This window comes from Leiobunum rupestre, chromosome 10 (assembly GCF_980474605.1).
Source record: "Leiobunum rupestre chromosome 10, qqLeiRupe1.1.hap1, whole genome shotgun sequence".
Taxonomy (NCBI): Eukaryota; Metazoa; Arthropoda; class Arachnida; order Opiliones; family Sclerosomatidae; genus Leiobunum; species Leiobunum rupestre.
Window position 1 is genome coordinate 19,225,528 of NC_143393.1, and position 18,917 is coordinate 19,244,444.

General features: G+C 32.2%; 1 protein-coding gene across 4 annotated transcripts in view; it reads left to right on the forward strand.

The window, feature by feature from the left end:
* Nucleotides 1–18,917, forward strand: part of by (focal adhesion protein tensin) — a 294,492-nt gene that overhangs the window by 152,821 nt on the left and 122,754 nt on the right. Inside the window, exon 1 of one of the 4 annotated variants that reach the window (XM_090161245.1) lies at nt 5,364–5,873. The exons of the other annotated variants lie outside the window; for them this stretch is intronic. Coding sequence (XP_090017371.1) covers nt 5,751–5,873 — 123 coding nt within the window. The 5' untranslated portion in view covers nt 5,364–5,750. Of the gene's footprint in view, nt 1–5,363; nt 5,874–18,917 lie in introns of those variants that run through there. 4 annotated transcript variants of the gene reach the window in all.

Here is an 18,917-nt window from a genome sequence, read left to right on the forward strand (position 1 = left end):
CGTGATTAACGGTGATTAAGGCAATTTCTCGTGATTAGCGGTGATTTCTCGAAATTTCTCGTGATTAGCGGTGATTTCCCGAAATTTCTCGTGATTAGCGGTGATTTCCCGAAATTTCTCGTGATTAGCGGTGATTTCCCGAAATTTCTCGTGATTAGCGGTGATTTATCGCAATTTCTCGTTATTCATCGTGATTTTCAGTGATTTCTCAATTTATCGTGATTTTCAGTGATTTCTCAATTTATCGTGATTTTCAATGATTTCTAACAATTTCTCGTGATTCCCAGTGATTTCTCTCAATTTGTCGTGCTTTTCAGTGATTTCTCACAATTTGTCGTGCTTTTCAGTGATTTATCACAATTTATCGTGCTTTTCAGTGATTTATCACAATTTATCGTGATTTATCACAATTTATCGTGATTTATCACAATTTATCGTGATTTATCACAATTTATCGTGATTTATCACAATTTATCGTGATTTATCACAATTTATCGTGATTTATCACAATTTATCGTGATTTATCACAATTTATCGTGATTTATCACAATTTATCGTGATTTATCACAATTTATCGTGATTTATCACAATTTATCGTGATTCCCAGTGATTTCTAACAATTTCTCGTGATTCCCAATGATTTCTCACAATTTCTCGTGCTTTTCAGTGATTTATCACAATTTATGGTGATTTACAGTGATTTATCACAATTTATCGTGATTTCTAACAATTTATCGTGATTTTCAGTGATTTCTAACAATTTATCGTGATTTTCAGTGATTTCTAACAATTTATCGTGATTTCCAGTGATTTATCACAATTTATCTTGATTTCCAGTGATTTCTCACATTTTATCGTGATTTCCAGTGATTTATCACAATTTATCGTGATTTCCAGTGATTTATCACAATTTATCGTGATTTCCAGTGATTTATCACAATTTATCTTGATTTCCAGTGATTTCTCACATTTTATCGTGATTTACAGTGATTTCTCACAATTAATCGTGATTTACAGTGATTTATCACAATTTATCTTGATTTTCAGTGATTTATCACAATTTATCGTGATTTTCAGTGATTTATCACAATTTATCTTGATTTCCAGTGATTTCTCACATTTTATCGTGATTTCCAGTGATTTATCACAATTTATCGTGATTTCCAGTGATTTATCACAATTTATCTTGATTTCCAGTGATTTCTCACATTTTATCGTGATTTACAGTGATTTCTCACAATTAATCGTGATTTACAGTGATTTATCACAATTTATCTTGATTTACAGTGATTTATCACAATTTATCGTGATTTTCAGTGATTTATCACAATTTATCGTGATTTCCAGTGATTTATCACAATTTATCTTGATTTCCAGTGATTTCTCACATTTTATCGTGATTTCCAGTGATTTATCACAATTTATCGTGATTTCCAGTGCTTTATCACAATTTATCTTGATTTCCAGTGATTTCTCACATTTTATCGTGATTTACAGTGATTTCTCACAATTAATCGTGATTTACAGTGATTTATCACAATTTATCTTGATTTACAGTGATTTATCACAATTTATCGTGATTTTCAGTGATTTCTCACAATTTATCGTGATTTACAGTGATTTCTCACAATTAATCGTGATTTACAGTGATTTATCACAATTTATCTTGATTTACAGTGATTTATCACAATTTATCGTGATTTCCAGTGATTTATCACAATTTATCTTGATTTCCAGTGATTTCTCACATTTTATCGTGATTTCCAGTGATTTCTCACAATTTATCTTGATTTCCAGTGATTTCTCACAATTTATCTTGATTTCCAGTGATTTCTCACATTTTATCGTGATTTACAGTGATTTCTCACAATTAATCGTGATTTACAGTGATTTATCACAATTTATCTTGATTTACAGTGATTTATCACAATTTATCGTGATTTTCAGTGATTTCTCACAATTTATCGTGATTTACAGTGATTTCTCACAATTTATCGTGATTTACAGTGATTTATCACAATTTATCTTGATTTCCAGTGATTTCTCACATTTTATCGTGATTTCCAGTGATTTATCACAATTTATCGTGATTTCCAGTGCTTTATCACAATTTATCTTGATTTCCAGTGATTTCTCACATTTTATCGTGATTTACAGTGATTTCTCACAATTAATCGTGATTTACAGTGATTTATCACAATTTATCTTGATTTACAGTGATTTATCACAATTTATCGTGATTTTCAGTGATTTATCACAATTTATCGTGATTTACAGTGATTTATCACAATTTATCTTGATTTCCAGTGATTTCTCACATTTTATCGTGATTTCCAGTGATTTATCACAATTTATCGTGATTTCCAGTGCTTTATCACAATTTATCTTGATTTCCAGTGATTTCTCACATTTTATCTTGATTTCCAGTGATTTCTCACAATTTATCTTGATTTCCAGTGATTTCTCACAATTTATCTTGATTTACAGTGATTTATCACAATTTATCGTGATTTTCAGTGATTTCTCACAATTTATCGTGATTTACAGTGATTTCTCACAATTAATCGTGATTTACAGTGATTTATCACAATTTATCTTGATTTACAGTGATTTATCACAATTTATCGTGATTTCCAGTGATTTATCACAATTTATCTTGATTTCCAGTGATTTCTCACATTTTATCGTGATTTCCAGTGATTTCTCACAATTTATCTTGATTTCCAGTGATTTCTCACAATTTATCTTGATTTCCAGTGATTTCTCACATTTTATCGTGATTTACAGTGATTTCTCACAATTAATCGTGATTTACAGTGATTTATCACAATTTATCTTGATTTACAGTGATTTATCACAATTTATCTTGATTTACAGTGATTTATCACAATTTATCGTGATTTTCAGTGATTTCTCACAATTTATCGTGATTTACAGTGATTTCTCACAATTAATCGTGATTTACAGTGATTTATCACAATTAATCGTGATTTACAGTGATTTATCACAATTTATCTTGATTTACAGTGATTTATCACAATTTATCGTGATTTACAGTGATTTATCACAATTTATCTTGATTTCCAGTGATTTATCACAATTTATCTTGATTTCCAGTGATTTCTCACATTTTATCGTGATTTCCAGTGATTTATCGTTATTACCTGTGACATATCACAAAAGTGAGTACAAAAGTGACTAGTATCTCCTGTCTATAGAAATAATGATCAGCTCTCGAGGAAACGTACCGTAGATGGCGCTGAAGTAAAGAATAGAGATATAAAAAATCCCAACTACACGTTGTTGGTACGGGCTTAACATCTTCATTAAGTCTGACGCGGTTTCTTGCTACTTTTGGGGGATGATTAAAGCTGTCCATCCTGATGGCTCTCGTGAAAGAGGTTTGGGAGCCCCGCCTACAACTCGCCCGGAGGACATGACACCATGGCCAAAGAGAAGATTCGGAAGGGGCTCCTTTAAGGGCGGTGGGGGTTCAAGTTCAGCCCCTACTGGTTTTGTTTCCCCTTCTCGCGCGACCCTTGGCGGCCCTATTCTGGTTAAGCCCTTCCGTAGATAAAAAAAATCCACCCGAAAACCTTAACTTTTTACCATCACAAAAACCTCCGTTTCTTAGGATCAACGGACCATCAACGCTAGTACGCGTTTAATGTTTTCGGGACATCCGGGTACGCGTAGCTTCGACGCCTACCGTCATCCCTGTTAGGTGAAATTGACTGAAATGCCAAATACCAGGAATTTGGCTATAAAGTTTTTTTTTTCAAAAGCATCAGGGATTTTTTTGAGGAGGGTCACTTTTTTTCTTTGGTAAGAATTTTTTATCTATGGCGTATTGGGTGTAATGTTTACAAAGCGTATTTACGCTGCTTGTAAAGATGGAGAGATTATTTCTCGGTGTGGAGATACATTGTACCGAACGGGCTTTATCTAAGTGGAGTATCAAGTTAAACCACTAACGCGTGAATACGGAGGGGTATAGGTTCCGACTTCGAAACCCGGGAGAAATCTTGGAATATCGGTTCCTCCTACGACACCCACAGATTTGTGGTGGATATAAAAAAACAAGATTTTTATTAAACCCCCTCCTAACAAATCGTAACCCCGTCTAGTCATAAATAAAAACTACGCCCCCCCCCATCATGGGTTATATCATAAGTAACATAAACTTAAAAAGTGTGACTATTAGCCTAAATTACCATCGAACTGATTTTCAAGATTTAGTTCAACGCAGTGTCATTTAGTGTGTAAATGTGCCCACGGAGAAATATAATATTAAATTAAAAACTTACTAATAGCTCGAACCGATAGGTCTTCGAACAAACAAAAATTAATTTAGTTTTCACTCTAAGACCTATTTGGTCAGAGTTTCGCGTCTTTTGTTTGCTCGAAGACCTATCGGTATGAGCTATTAGTAAGTTTTTAAATTTCTTCAAATTTGTTTAGGGTTTAGCTTTATTATCCTTTTTCTTAATGGACTAATCTACTTATTCGCTAATTTTATCATCCTTTACAATGCAGTCCGTAGGTGGTTCCTTTTAACTTAACATAATATTATCAAGGACGATAGTTAATAGTTAGTGTAGGGAGCTGTTGGTTCGCGTGGCTCGCAAGGGCTTGCCACCACCCTCCTACGCATTGTAACTCGACCACCTGAATTAATGGCTTTAAAAGTCGCTCGATGACTTAGGCCTAAGGTGGTGCCTTGGGTATTAGCCTATCTGATTATTATTATTATTATAGTATACTCCTGGGTTCGGTTAAAAGTTCAAGTTGAACCTGGTGTTAGTGACAATAAGAAAATTAGACATACTTAGAGATCTTTAGTAGTTGGAGATTGCGACTATCAAAATGTTTATCTGGAAAATTACTAAAATCTTACTAAAAAAACCTACTATTAAACTATAAACCGGACGATCTAAATCTCAAATTTTCGAATTTCAAATTGGGAATTTGGACAGCCTGCCTTATCAAAAATAGGAACTGTCATACTTATTGTTATGTTTCTTATGATTATACGTAACTATAGGAATTTTTATATATTAGGCCTAACGTGTTACTTTAAAAAAAAAGCTCTATATAATTCTCACTTAACAAATAATACCGTCTTATATTCAAGTTAGAAAGAAAAAAAACTTGGAAAAAAATTATTTATATTGACGTTTCCCCCCACGACCGCGAGGGGCGCTGGGTGATTTGCTCGTCCCTGGTATAATAGTCAGTAGGGACGCGTTTTGAACGCCACCTTCCGGCGTTTGAGGGGCAAGCGCGGGAAAAAACGAGTCATCCCCGCAACCGCTGTTTTTAGGCATCAAACATAGGAAGAGTGTTTTTGGCTTCGTGACTGAAGTCTGTTTAAGCGAGTGCGCGTTCAGTGCGAGTTTAGAAGCGGAGCGAGCTAGTGTGGCGAAAGGCATTGGCTCCGTCGATAGTTCGGTTGCGGTGGCGGGATTAGAGTAGCCCCTTTTAGCCGGCTGACCATCATGTTGACCTTCGACCCGGGCATATAGCTGCAACCTTCGTCCCCTCCCCTCGCTTAGTACTCAGTCGGTGTTCCTTTTAAAATTTAACTCGTTGTCTCGCCCACACTAAGAATATTTTTTCGGATTTAAGTATTTGTTTCACTTTATATATAAATCTAAATCGGGGGAAGTTTTAACAAGAACTATCGCTTTTATTGCGTCAGATTTAGACGTTTTTTTTAGTTTAGTTCGTGGCGCGTTCGAAGAAGAATCATGTTTTTCGGTTGTTTCGGTAAGAGAAGTCGGAAAAGAGGCAAGCCAACCATCGTGCGCAGTCCATCGCCGGACTGTAGGTGCTCTTGTCATCATCATGGCTTGATTCAGAGGAGGCAAGAGGTAGGATAAGCTATATATCCTTTATAGGGTACTTGGGTCCGTGTAAACGGTGTAATCTATACCTTGTGATTCTGTTAATATGAATTGGAGGTGTTGTTGGAGTTTGGCTCCATATTAAACCACTGAATGTTCCTATTAATCGGTGGTAAGCTTGGGTTCATGTGTCTCAAAATAACCATTACTTCGTTATTCACTTTTAATATTTTGTATCCATAACCGAAAATAATTGCATAAAAACTTATTCTTTGCATATTAAATTGTTCCTTAACCGCGAATATTAAAATTGGGCGGTAAAATTTATCTGTTGTTTAACTTCGTTTAGTTAAAAGCTTTAATTATAATCCCACAATTCCAATAATAAATTTGGAATTTTTTTAACAAACTACAAAATCATCCTTATAAATAATTCAATATACTTTTATGAAACCTTAAAACCTTCAAACCTTCATAGAATGTCTAAGATTTTCAATATCCTACAATATAAATATCGTATCAATATGTTCTTTAGAGAAAACTTTAAAATATATTAGTTAATGGCTGTAGAAAATTCAACCACATTTATATTAACGTTTTTATAGAATTTCAATAGAAAAACAAAAGTAAATTTTTATAGGGGGTCGTATAAATTAAATGTCACAACCGGTGTGAAAATTACCTGTAAATTGTAGATGCGTTTAAGGCTTAAGAATTTATCTATAGTGTTATTGTTAGTGGCTTTGTGTCATATGGCCTGTCACTTGGCATGCAGCTGTACTGTAAAAGGACTTGACATTGATTAAGCAGTTTCTTCCGTCAGGTCTACAGATATGGCCTTGCACATCGCTTTCAATGGCTATTTTCCAAGTTTTTTCTGCCATTTTGATTTGACAAAATAAGGTTTACCTATAGTATGATGCAATTTATTAGCTTTAATAACAGTACTTACCTAAACAAACGAATTAAAATATTTAAATGTCTCCTGGGTATAGTTGTAAAACAACGTGTATTTATTTGTCCATTGGCCAAACACGGAAGAAACTTGCATATTAAAATAGGGGATATTAATAACCATTATTTCGAAATACGCGCACGCCCCTATTTACATTTCTTTCGCTACTTTAAAAAAAAAATACCTGAAAAAATATGAACTTGACCGTGAAACGATAACAAGCATGTTTAGCTACGTGCTTTTCCTTTTTATTAAAATAATTTGTCAAGGAAAACACTTAAATTTCGAAATTCAGCTGTATCGTCACGGATAAAAATGTTTTCAAGTACTTTTCAATCTAAGATTAAAGTCAATTTGATGCATTTAATTTTATATGCCTATAAAACACGTCTATAGAAAAAACAATTTGAAGTGTTTTCATTGATAATAGAAAACATTGACCTAATCTTTTATAGATTCTACCGGTACTTGTGCAATTTTTCTATACGATTCAATAGAATGTCTATGAAATATTTCTTTAGATTAAAAAAATATGATATAATTCTAAAAGTCGCTTGATGACTTAGGCCTAAGGCGCTAGGTGTTGCCTTGGGTATTAGCCTAGCTGATTATTATTATTACTTATTCAGATGGCATTTCTATAGACTGTCTATAAAATATTTTGTAAGGGCTTCAAATAATTATAATTTAAAATAAAATAATTATAGAAGCATAACTGAAAATTCTATAGACATGTTCGTTATTTTAGTTTCCTATTATATTTCTATGAAACGTCTATAGAATATTTTCTGTAATTTTTAGGAAAATAATCCCAATTTCTATAGATTCTATTAGGCATTTGTTTCACTATTCTATAGGATTTCTATCAAATGTTTGTAGAATATTTTGGTAACGTTATATCCGGGATGTTGTTTATTGTTGTAGTCTTCCTTAAAGTTCAATTAAAATTAAATTAATACGCGCCGCAATACCCCAATTAATTTCTATTATCTTTTTTAATCGTCCTTCATCAAGCTTGGGATGTCGGGAATAACTTAACTCGTCAACAAAGCGTTTAATTAGAGGCTTATATCGAAATAGGAAGTTTGCCTTATTAGACAGCTTAAGCTCGTTCTACAAAACGGGTAGGGGAAACCCGATAAAGCTATGACTACAATACTACGCGTTCCTCCTTACGCGTTTTGTAGCGCGAGCTTAACCTCTCTATTACCGTATACGACTGCCAATGTATAAGCTTTGATGCGAAAATTTAAATTGGATTCGTTGTTGTCTACATGGTTTTTGTTCGTGCGAGTAATTATTGGACCAAGTCCAAAGTTAGGAGCCTGTGTCTTTTCAACGGACGTCATGTCCTTTTTTCAACCATTTGCTTATGTCACACTTTAGAGAACTTACGCTCATTTGTATGACTATTTCGTAATACTAAATGGGCGTTTACAAAACTGTGCGGGACAATTTATTATTGGCATAAGTAACGTAATAGCCTTTAAGTTTGACACGCTCTATTCTCCCAACTCAAATGATTTTAATTCAAATTATATTACGTGACTAACGACTGACAAGGAGAGTACCCGAGGTGTTTATTGCCGATTTTGTTCAAAGTCGAGCGTGATGTAGACTTATATGAGGTATGAAATTTCGCAAAAGGAGACGTTGCACTACCCAGTCGATTTGCCATGGCAACCAAAAATGTTTTTGACCACTTAACCAAAATAAGATTTTTTTCCTTATTTTACCCAAAAATTCTTACTATTTTACCCCCAAAATGTTCCAATTTACCCAAACTTGATGAAGTTTACCTAAATGTGGTTCAAATTACCAATTTCGTGATTTTTAATTTTTTTTTTTAAATTTTCGTATGAAGGACCCTGTGAAACCGAGAAAATCCCATGCTTTTTTAAATGGAGATTTTTTGTTTTTAAGTAGTCAAAAACATTTTCGGTTGCCATGGCAAATTGAATGGGGAAATTTAATATCTCATAGGTCTATATTACGCCAGACTTTGAACAATATCGGAAATAAACACCTCGGGTACTCTCCTTGTGAGTTGTTACTAGTCTTCGGTTAATAAAAACCACCTATGGTTTAAAGTAATGATAAAACTTACTAAATACTCGGACCAATAGGTCTTCGAAAATATATTTTAACTAGTCTTTGGAAGTGTTTGGTAACGTTGTCATACTAAATCACCACGACATTCAATTTGAAACTCTTTAAAAAAAAAACAAAATAAAGTTCATTTGGTCAAATAATGATAAACTATTGAATCAAAACATTAACATTTAAATATTTTTAATTTACCATTTCTTTTTGGAGATAGTTACTAGCTAATTAGACATCTAAACTAACGTGGCACTAATTTTTCCATTCAAAACAGTAGACGGTGTTAAATTTCGTCTTTGGAAACCTCAAATTACCGAAATCCTTCAGTGGCATATTTATGGATATTAAGTTACTTATGACATTATTATCGTCAAGCGCGTTCGAACCGCTTAGTTTCAAAATATGTTAAATAGACCCGCTTTAAACCAACGCAGACTGTACGGTATTCTTTAAAGATCGTAAATAAAGTATGGGCAGATAATTTTCGAAATATCCTCCCACGCCGTTAAACCGTTGCCTTTCGAGCGGTTTTGACGAAAGACACGTTACAACGAACCTACTTTATAATGACATTTAAGAATGATGACGATAATGTATAGCGTAATATGTCGACGGGTTCTTCAATTCTGTCCTGTGTGGAGAAATTTCGGTACTTCTCGAAGACTGTTTAGTATTAAAATCCTTTTTATCAAGAAAAATAGCAAAACTATAAACATTTGTTTAATAAATTTAATCTGGCTTGTAAACGCGATAAAATTGTTGTTTATAATATCTTGCATAAATCTTATCTTAGTTTTTTCATTAACCTAGAAACTTTTTACTGTTTTAGTTTTCCTGATCTCTGGAAAATTAATATAAACTAAAATATCTGTCTTTAACAAAACTAAGATTAACCGTTAAGTTAATAAGAACCACCTATGGACTGCATTGCAAAGAGTTTTAGATATTCGCTTATTTTATCACTCTTAACGTTAACCGTCACAATCACAACAAATTGTTTTTCAGTTAGAAAACGTTTTCTTTAGAAATCTTATAGAATTGTAATAGTTCTATAGAAAAATCCATATTTTCTATAGAATCTATTCTAATAGCCATTAGAAAAAATGGAAATATACCGGTTTCTATATCGTATACAGTCATCTATAAATATTTCTATAGAGATTTATCGGTTTTCTATGAAACAGCACTATAGAAACCGTTAAATTTCCACGTTTTTATCTATAGAAATGTTTATAAAACACTCAATAGGGTATACAAAACCTTAGATTTTAAAATGTTTTAAGATTTCATAAGACTAGACTGTAATTCTAGAAAGCCAATAGAATTACAAATATCTATAGAATCTCGACGTTTTTTCTAAATACATATTTGTAAGAAACTACAGCAGGATATGGTAAACTTTTTTTTATAGACTATTAGATTTTATTTAATTGTAGAAAATCTTAATCTATGTTTAGAACTACGACCGAATTTAATCTTGGTAATCTTTATTCATGCATCCCGTTTTAACTCTGTATTGGCGCCTCTAATTTAATATTATCAGATTTAATATTCATTAATTAATTCGTTTCCTGTCAAAAGAGAAAAATGCCAAAAATATAACGCCAAATAACCCGACAAAGACATTCTTAATATTAATTTAATCTTAATTCTGTCAAACGCTTATGCTAAATTTATCTTACATCAACGCTATGGTTGGAGTATTTGGTGATAGGGGTTGCCACACGTCAGGGAAATCAGGGAAAGTCAGGGAATTTAAAAATGGGCCTAAAAAGTCAGGGAATTTTAAGAGTTGGTAAAAATTCAGGGAAAGGTCAGGGAGTTCAATTTTATCTGGGCACTTTTTGAAGGTAATTTAACTCTAGATCTATGACAAATTCTATGATAATTATTATTTCCTTGAATGTTTGGCTATTTTTTTTCAACATTGCAATAACCTTTTTACTGAAATATAAGTCCATCGAAATTTATTAACTTCTGATAAAAGTAAAATATAAAAGAAAATTTTGGCCTTAATAAGTCAGGGAAAATTTTGTGGCAACCCTGTTGTAATAGTGATTGATGGCTGGGATTTTGGAAACAGTTTCGGGGAATCCTACCTAATCCTACCTAATCCTGCATTCGCTTGGTATTTTTCAGTTGAGCGATCAGATTTGATTTCTAGGATTATCTGAGCTATAATTACCGACATGACTGGTGTATATTTTATTATAAAATCCATCGATACTTTAGGTAGAATATTTCCTTTATTTAATTGTTATATTATTTCTTTTAAAAACAATAAGTACAAATTCAAAATTGCAGTTTATTATGAGCACATTTAAGGTAACTAGGTGTAAATAATAATCATAATAATATTCAGCTAGGCTAATACCCAAGGCACCACCTTAGACCTAAGTCATCAATGAAATATACCACCTACTAACAATTTACCAGAATACGGTGTGCCTATTGCGTTTTGTCTAACAGGGCTGCCACCTGTGCTTGGAAAACCTGGAATTCCTGGAAAAGTTACAGAATTTGAAAATTTGTCTAAAAGTCAGGGAATTTTATAAAATAACTTAAAAATCAGCGAAATGTCAGGGAATTTTATATAGGTTACAAATTGGAAACTTAAGCTAAAATATAGGTTAAAACCCGCAAAATTTTGGCACAAAATAAGTTAAGAAAAATCTCTTTGGTCAGGGAAAACCTGGAAAAGTTAATGAATTTAAATCAGAAAAACTAGCAACCCTGCTTAAAATGGGCGCGAATAAGTTCCATATTTTGTATTCACTTACGACAAGTGACGTAATCATAAATTAAAAAAATATATATTGCCGAATTGCCTGCCTAACGTTGGGTGTTTTTTATTTTTATTTCGCTAGTGTTAATTTTGAGTCATTTTTTGTATCACCGAATAACGTATTTTTTTTAGGGTCGTGGGAAACGGAAATGGGTTGGTAATTGGTGTCCTTATGTTCCTGGTCGGTTATGACTTTCTAATGGCCAACTCCACCCCCTCGGATTTAATTGGAAATGTCTAAAAATGGCCAGCATTGGATGAACGGAAGTTCCTTTCCGGTACTGGATTATCACGCGCATTTTGTTCGCGTCATATTTTATTTCAATCAGAATTGCTTCTGATTTGAGCGGTATTGACGTTAGCATAGAGCGAAAGGGGTTTTTTAAAAATAAAATAATTTTGTTGTGTTTTAAGGTTGTTAGAATGAACATAAATAATATTAAATAATTTCCGTAATATGAAGTTCAAGCTTACGTTCTGTATCAATAAAAGTATATTACTTACACTAAATTAAATATTGAACAATAAAACATCGCTAATAATAATAATAATAATAATAATAATAATAATAATAATAATAATAATAATAATAATAATAATAATAATAATAATAATAATAATAATAATAATAATAATAATAATAATAATAATAATAATAATAATAATAATAATAATAATAATAATAATAATAATAATAATAATAATAATAATAATAATAATAATAATAATAATAATAATAATAATAATAATAATCAGCTTGGCTTAATACCCAAGGCTAGGAATGATAAAATACGCGAATAAGCAAGTTAGTCCATAATTAAAAGGGATAAAATAGCTAAACCCTAAACAAATTTGAAGATATTTAACAACTTACAAATAATTCGTACCAATAGGTCTTCGAGCAAACAAAAAGACGCGAATCTCGGATCAAATAGATCTTGGAGTAAAAAACTACATAAAAACTAAATAAAATAGCCAGAAATTCCAACGGTAGACCGGTTTCGTTCTATTTGGAAATCATCAGTACTGTGCGGGAAATCTGGCTGGCGACTGTTATATCGAAAAGAGAAACTAACCCTAAACATTAAAAAGGGGGAGTGTGGTGGAGAATAGTATATACGAAAAGTTAAGTTAGAAGAAACCACCTATGGACTGTGCAAAGGATGATAAAATACGCGAATAAGTAGATTAGTCCATAAGTTTTTAAATATCTTCAAATTTGTTTAGGGTTTAGCTATTTTATCCCTTTTAATTATGGACTAATCTACTTATTCGCTTATTTTATTATCCTTAATACCAAAGGCACCACCCTAGGCCCAATTCATCTAGTGATTTTTATGGCTTAAAATGCTTAATAAAATCTTATGATATATATATATATATATATATATATAGTCTTGAGATTTCCAATATAGTATGTTTTAAATATTTCTACAGAAAAATCTCGAAATGTGTAGGTTCTTTTCAATACCTATAGAAAAAAAATCAATATTTCGATATATTTTATAAAAATTATCAATATATTTTTTCGTTTTCTGTAGAAAATTATTAATATTTCGGGGATTCATTAGAAATTTATAGGTTTTATTTTTTACAAAATTATACCAATTTCAATGATTCTTTAGAAATTTTTAGATTTGAATTCCTACGAAATTATACCAATTTCAATACTCTACAGAAAATCTCTGTAATTTTTTTTATAAAATTCCAAATATGTATACGCATAATAATCTCTATTATTATTGAAACCATTCGAATCAACGATAATTCTTTCCTTTCTGCAATGAAAAAGAGGTTAGTCGAATAAAAACGCAAATATCGGTATTTCCCAAATTTCAAAACACCGCGTTTATTCTAATTTCAGCCCCGAAACCTCAAAAAGAACGAAGATTTCGATATTCTTAGCTACCCATTTTTTCGTCCCGAAAGGAAAATAATTTCGAATGAAGAATTCGATGAAAACATAAAAAACCGTTCCGATGACAGGAACAGTCCTGGTTCTGCGTTTAAATCGACTTATTAATTATGTGTTCTTTTCCTTTTGAATTAATTAGACGGATGGTTGAACTCCCTATCTGCGGAATATAATATCGGCGCGCGTCGGGGTGCGGTTGGAAGCGCGCTCTAGCGGCGCCAATAACCACCTTGACTTTCAAAAGATATTAAATTTTATCCTATAACCACCCATAAATTTTGAAGATTATGTTATTAAAAGATGGCCATTGATTTGCAATTTGTGGTGGTTTGGTGACGGTCGGATGGATTTGTCTTCAACCGGAAGATTCCTTAGAAAATATTCTATGAATTTTCTATAAGATCTTGTAGAAGTCTATAGAAAATTTAAGGTTTCTATATCCTATAGTGCTTGTTAAATATTTCTGTAGATACATTTCTTGGCTAAAGCAACTTCTCCCCATGCACACTTGTGTAGATTCTATAGAAATTTGCTTTATTTTTCTATAAATTCCGATTGCAATTCTATACGATATTTCTGTAAAAGTGTTTTGTAATTACTACTTGTTTATAGGGAAAAATAGTTTCGTTATTTCTAAAACCGCTCCCAAAAATGTTATATAGATTCTACAAAAATTTAAGTGTCCATAGAAAGTCGGAAGGTTTTCTATATCACATAGAATGATCTTAAAATGTTTTCTATGGAACAAATGTCGAAATTTATCGAATTTTTCAATAGTTATGGAAAATGTATGTACATTCCTATAGATTATATAGAAATTAGGATAATTTTTCTATAGGACTCCTATTTTAATTCTATATGCTTTCTATATAAACATTTTGTAAGGAAATCAATAGTTTTGTTTCATTAAGCTTAAACTTGCTAAAACAAAATCTCTTAACTTATTTTTCGCTAACCAAGTTCCTCAACCTCAACTTACAACTAACTCTTGCTTAACAACAATAAAATTTAACTAAGAAATTACAATTTGTCTACGGTAGATAAAGAACTAACGACCCAAAACTGAATTGCTTCAAAAATAAAATCTGAGGTTATAAACCGTGAAAATGTAAAGATGATAGTTTTTCTAGTCTTTTTATCAACGCTAATAACTACACATAACCCTAAGTAACATAAGAAACATAAGTATGACACTGATTGATGTCAGTGTTTATAATAATAATTTTCGTATTCAATAATTTATCAATATTTCGACAAATTAACCGTTATTTTGCACTTTTGAAAGCGTTTAAATTTTCTATAAGCCTTGGCGACCTAATATTTATAGGGTATCGTTAACTGTTATTATGTTACCAGTTCTTAGGTCAAGTTATGATTCCAGGGGGACCACACCTGCTATAGTTCCTATAATGGAACTTCCTATAATTAAACTATTTTCCCTATATTTGTGGAATTTTTCGGGCTTCACTTGTTGCCATTGTCTTTTGATATCAAAAATTTACAAATTTAGAAAGAATTTTAGAAAAATATTAGAAATCTTCGCTCGCTTAACCAATTATGAAACAAAATTTCCTTTTAAAAGCCATGGATTTTCACTTCAAGGTACTTGAAACTTATATTTTACTGTAATTTTAATGGAATATTTATCCTACATTTTCCGGTAATTTTAATGGAATTTATCCTATAAGATTATAAAAACTGTAAATTTCCTATATTTCCTTCAAGATTTTCGTGAGTTTTCTGTGATCGCCCAGTGATTCGTATGATTATTCGCTAGACAGAGTATGATTAAGAAAATAGTTTGGAGAATAGACCGTGTCCTACTTACGACTATTACATTACTTATGACGTAACCTATTTCGACTTGGGAGGTGGAGAAATAACCATAATGATCTTAAATTTGAAGTTTTAGTTCCAGTTAGCGCTCGTTCTCAACTTCAAGCGCAAGCTTCCATGAAGATTAGTGTCGTACTGAGTTGGGTATTTTTTTCGACTCGAGGGAAATTTTTTGTTCTGGGTTCCTGAAATTTCCCCTCCTCCAGGAAGTACTTCAGAGAAAAGCTTTTCTGTCCCCCTTCCACTCCCCACCCAACATCACACCACGCGAGTTCTAATTACTTTTAGTTCCTAATTTCTTTGACTTTTAGTCGGCATTTTTTTTATAACCACACTTGATATCTTCATCATATCAAACCCTTGACGACTTTAAATTATTCAGAATTTTTTTAATGACCCTTTTTCGGTGTTATGGTCGGCTTAGTTCATTCTCGTATTTAGATCCCGGGTTCATTAACAGATGTCGCTTTGTTTACTATGCGTACGAAAATGTTGCAACCCCTTTCTATAAGAGTACGGAAGAATTTAAATTAAGAAAATTATAGACTCGATTTCGTTACTAAGAAATACCGTCATGATTTATACTTAATGATATGAAGCTAGCTTCTACGCGTGAAACCAGGTTGCTGTCCACATACTCTCTGCTAACTTGAATATATTCTTGGTGAAACCTTTGATAATGATATTGAAATGTGGCCATGCGTGTAATATACTACGTGGGTTTATTTAAAGATACAATTTAAAAACGTAACTGTCGAAATTTTTTACTTAATATAGTCATTAAAATGTTCAAATCTATTAGTTCTGCTGATAATGATAGATAAATTATAAAGATTTTTTGTCGTGAGACAAAATATTTTTTTTCATTACTTGAATAGTTTTTCCACTTTCTGAAAAATATTGAAATCCTAAAAATATATTTCCGAAATTATCTAAATGTATTTTTCCCACTGTCTGAAAAATATTAAAATTCTTTAAACGTTTCAATAACAATTACAATTAAATTGCAATTACGATTTTTTTCGTCTGTTCGGAATAAACACAAAATTGGAAAAAAATCTTTGAAATTTATTTTTGAAATTAAATTGTTCATACAAATCTTGATAAAAATAGCCTAAAACCTAGAAATGAATATCTGAAATTAAATCTTTTTTAACTCCTCGGACTAAACCGATTTAAAATATTACAGTAAATCTATTTCAGAAATAAATGTTTTTCGGAAGGCGTTAGCTAGCTGATATTATTTTATTTATGGAATGAGCTTAGAAATTAATATAAATCTTTTTCACCTATTCTGACCAAAATATTATAATAAACCTTTCAAATTTATTTCGGAAATTAATCCTTTTTTATGGAAATTGTCTTAAAATTTTTTGATTTTTTTAGATTAAATCCTACAATGTATAACATAAATTAAAACTAAATATTTTTTGATCTCCTCGAAATAAAAATATTACAAATTACCGGAAATAAAATTTTAGTAATTTACAATTTTTCGGTAAAACAAAATAAAATTAGATCAAATCCGAGAAAAGTATTTTGCGAATTTAAAGATAAATCTTTTTTAACCCCCCACGAAATAATTCTAGATAAAGTACCTTTCACAAGAATCAGGAAATGTTATCAACATACTTCCTGAAATATTGTTAAATCATCACAACCAAACTATACAATACGTACCTCGTAAAAGCGCATTTTTCTCTATTCGTGGGCTGGAATATAAATTAGATCCATTACCGTACATTTGTGGAATACGATGGGCCAGAAACGTTATTTATTGACCATGAATATCGCATTCGACCAGAATAATAAAGACGTGCCGATAAATAGTCAACGTGTGTGACCAGAAGTAAATAATATACATCCCGTTTCAAGGAATATAAATACATTTTTATGATTGGTAAATACATTTCTGTTAGTAGACGACTTTAAATTTGACGGGAAATTCTTGACGGGTACCTGGGAAGGTACAATGCGCCCCTCGGTGGTCCGTCTTTACTTTCTTTGTTCAATGGACTTAGACCAAGGCTTAGTCGCCTTAACATAAGACACTGAACTCTAACTACGTGTAAAATATGGTAGGGTGGCGGAGTGGTCAGCACTTTCGCCTCGCAGCAAGAGGAGCCGGGTTCGATCCCAGCTTGTGGCACTGGCTGAAAACTGGTAACTACTCCTTCCGCGAAGAGTTTGAAAGTTCTCTCCCCACTAGTTAAAGGGTTTTCCCTCAAGTTCTTCGGTTTCCCCTTTCCTTAAAAACTTGTAGAGGTTAACCGTAATAGTGAGTGTAGGGAGCCGTTGGCTCGCTGGGCGTGAAGGGCTTGCCACCACCCTCCTACGAATTGTAACCCGGCTACCTGTTTAAAGGCTTTAAAAGTCGCAGGATGCCTTGGGCTTTGGGTGGTGCCAACGGTATTAGCCTAGCTGATTATTATAGTAAAGAGTACACTTAACTCTAATTACGTGTAAAATCTCGTTACTTTACCCTAGATTAATTGTTCTCTCGTATAAGAGCTCTGAAATATAATACTTTAGATGGATGCTTCTCTCGCAAGGGATGCTATTTACTTATGGTGCTATTTAGTATCTTCAAGAATAGATTATGCCGAGTTCTGACAATATGGAATAGAAATAGTCGTTCATCTTAAAACAAATCCAGACCCTTATGTCAGTAATATATTTTCTCATGCACCTACCTAAAACTAACAATGTGACGTATTTCTAATCCCCTATCCCCCCCCCCCCGTCATTCTCTCGCGTCTGCTTTTATTATGTCTGAAATGATTTGTCAGAAATGTTTTCTGTCTGGGTATATTTAGTGCGTTGTTATTTTTGACACCATAGCGTTGTAGTTTTAATTTCCCACGTTATGCGCTTTTTCGTAAATCAAGAGTGGCCTATATTTTTTGAACAGGCGGCTGGTTGTCAACGTTAGTTTATAAGTACTTTGTGCTTATGGAAGAATGTACGGTTTTAAAACAAATTCTTTGTTGTACTTTTAGATTTAATTGGCGACGTTCTGTTTGATTTTCAATGACATTTACATTTTGCGTTAAAAAGTAGTAGTGTGATAGTTGGTGGCTGGCTGATTTCGCTTTACAGAAAACAGAAAAATATCAGAACTATATATTATCGCTTTCCATAACAGCTAACGTTCTGTTTTCTTAAACATAATTCTTTCGTAGTTCCTGCTACGTTTCCAAAATAAACTTTTATGATTGGCTAGAAAGATTTATGACGTTTTCAAATAATGTAGTGCAGGGTAGGTTAATTACCAGGGTGACTTCCTTAGAAAAAAAGATATATCAAGAAATAAAACAATAAAATTTTGAGTAAATTTTGAGTGGTGGTGATTCACGGTTAAACATGTTTTAAATGAATCCACTCATGTGAATTGTAGCGTTAGTAGCACCATCTGTTGCAGTACCTGTGAAGCTAAAATTTAAAAATGAACCCTATCGTGAAAAAATGAAACTAAAT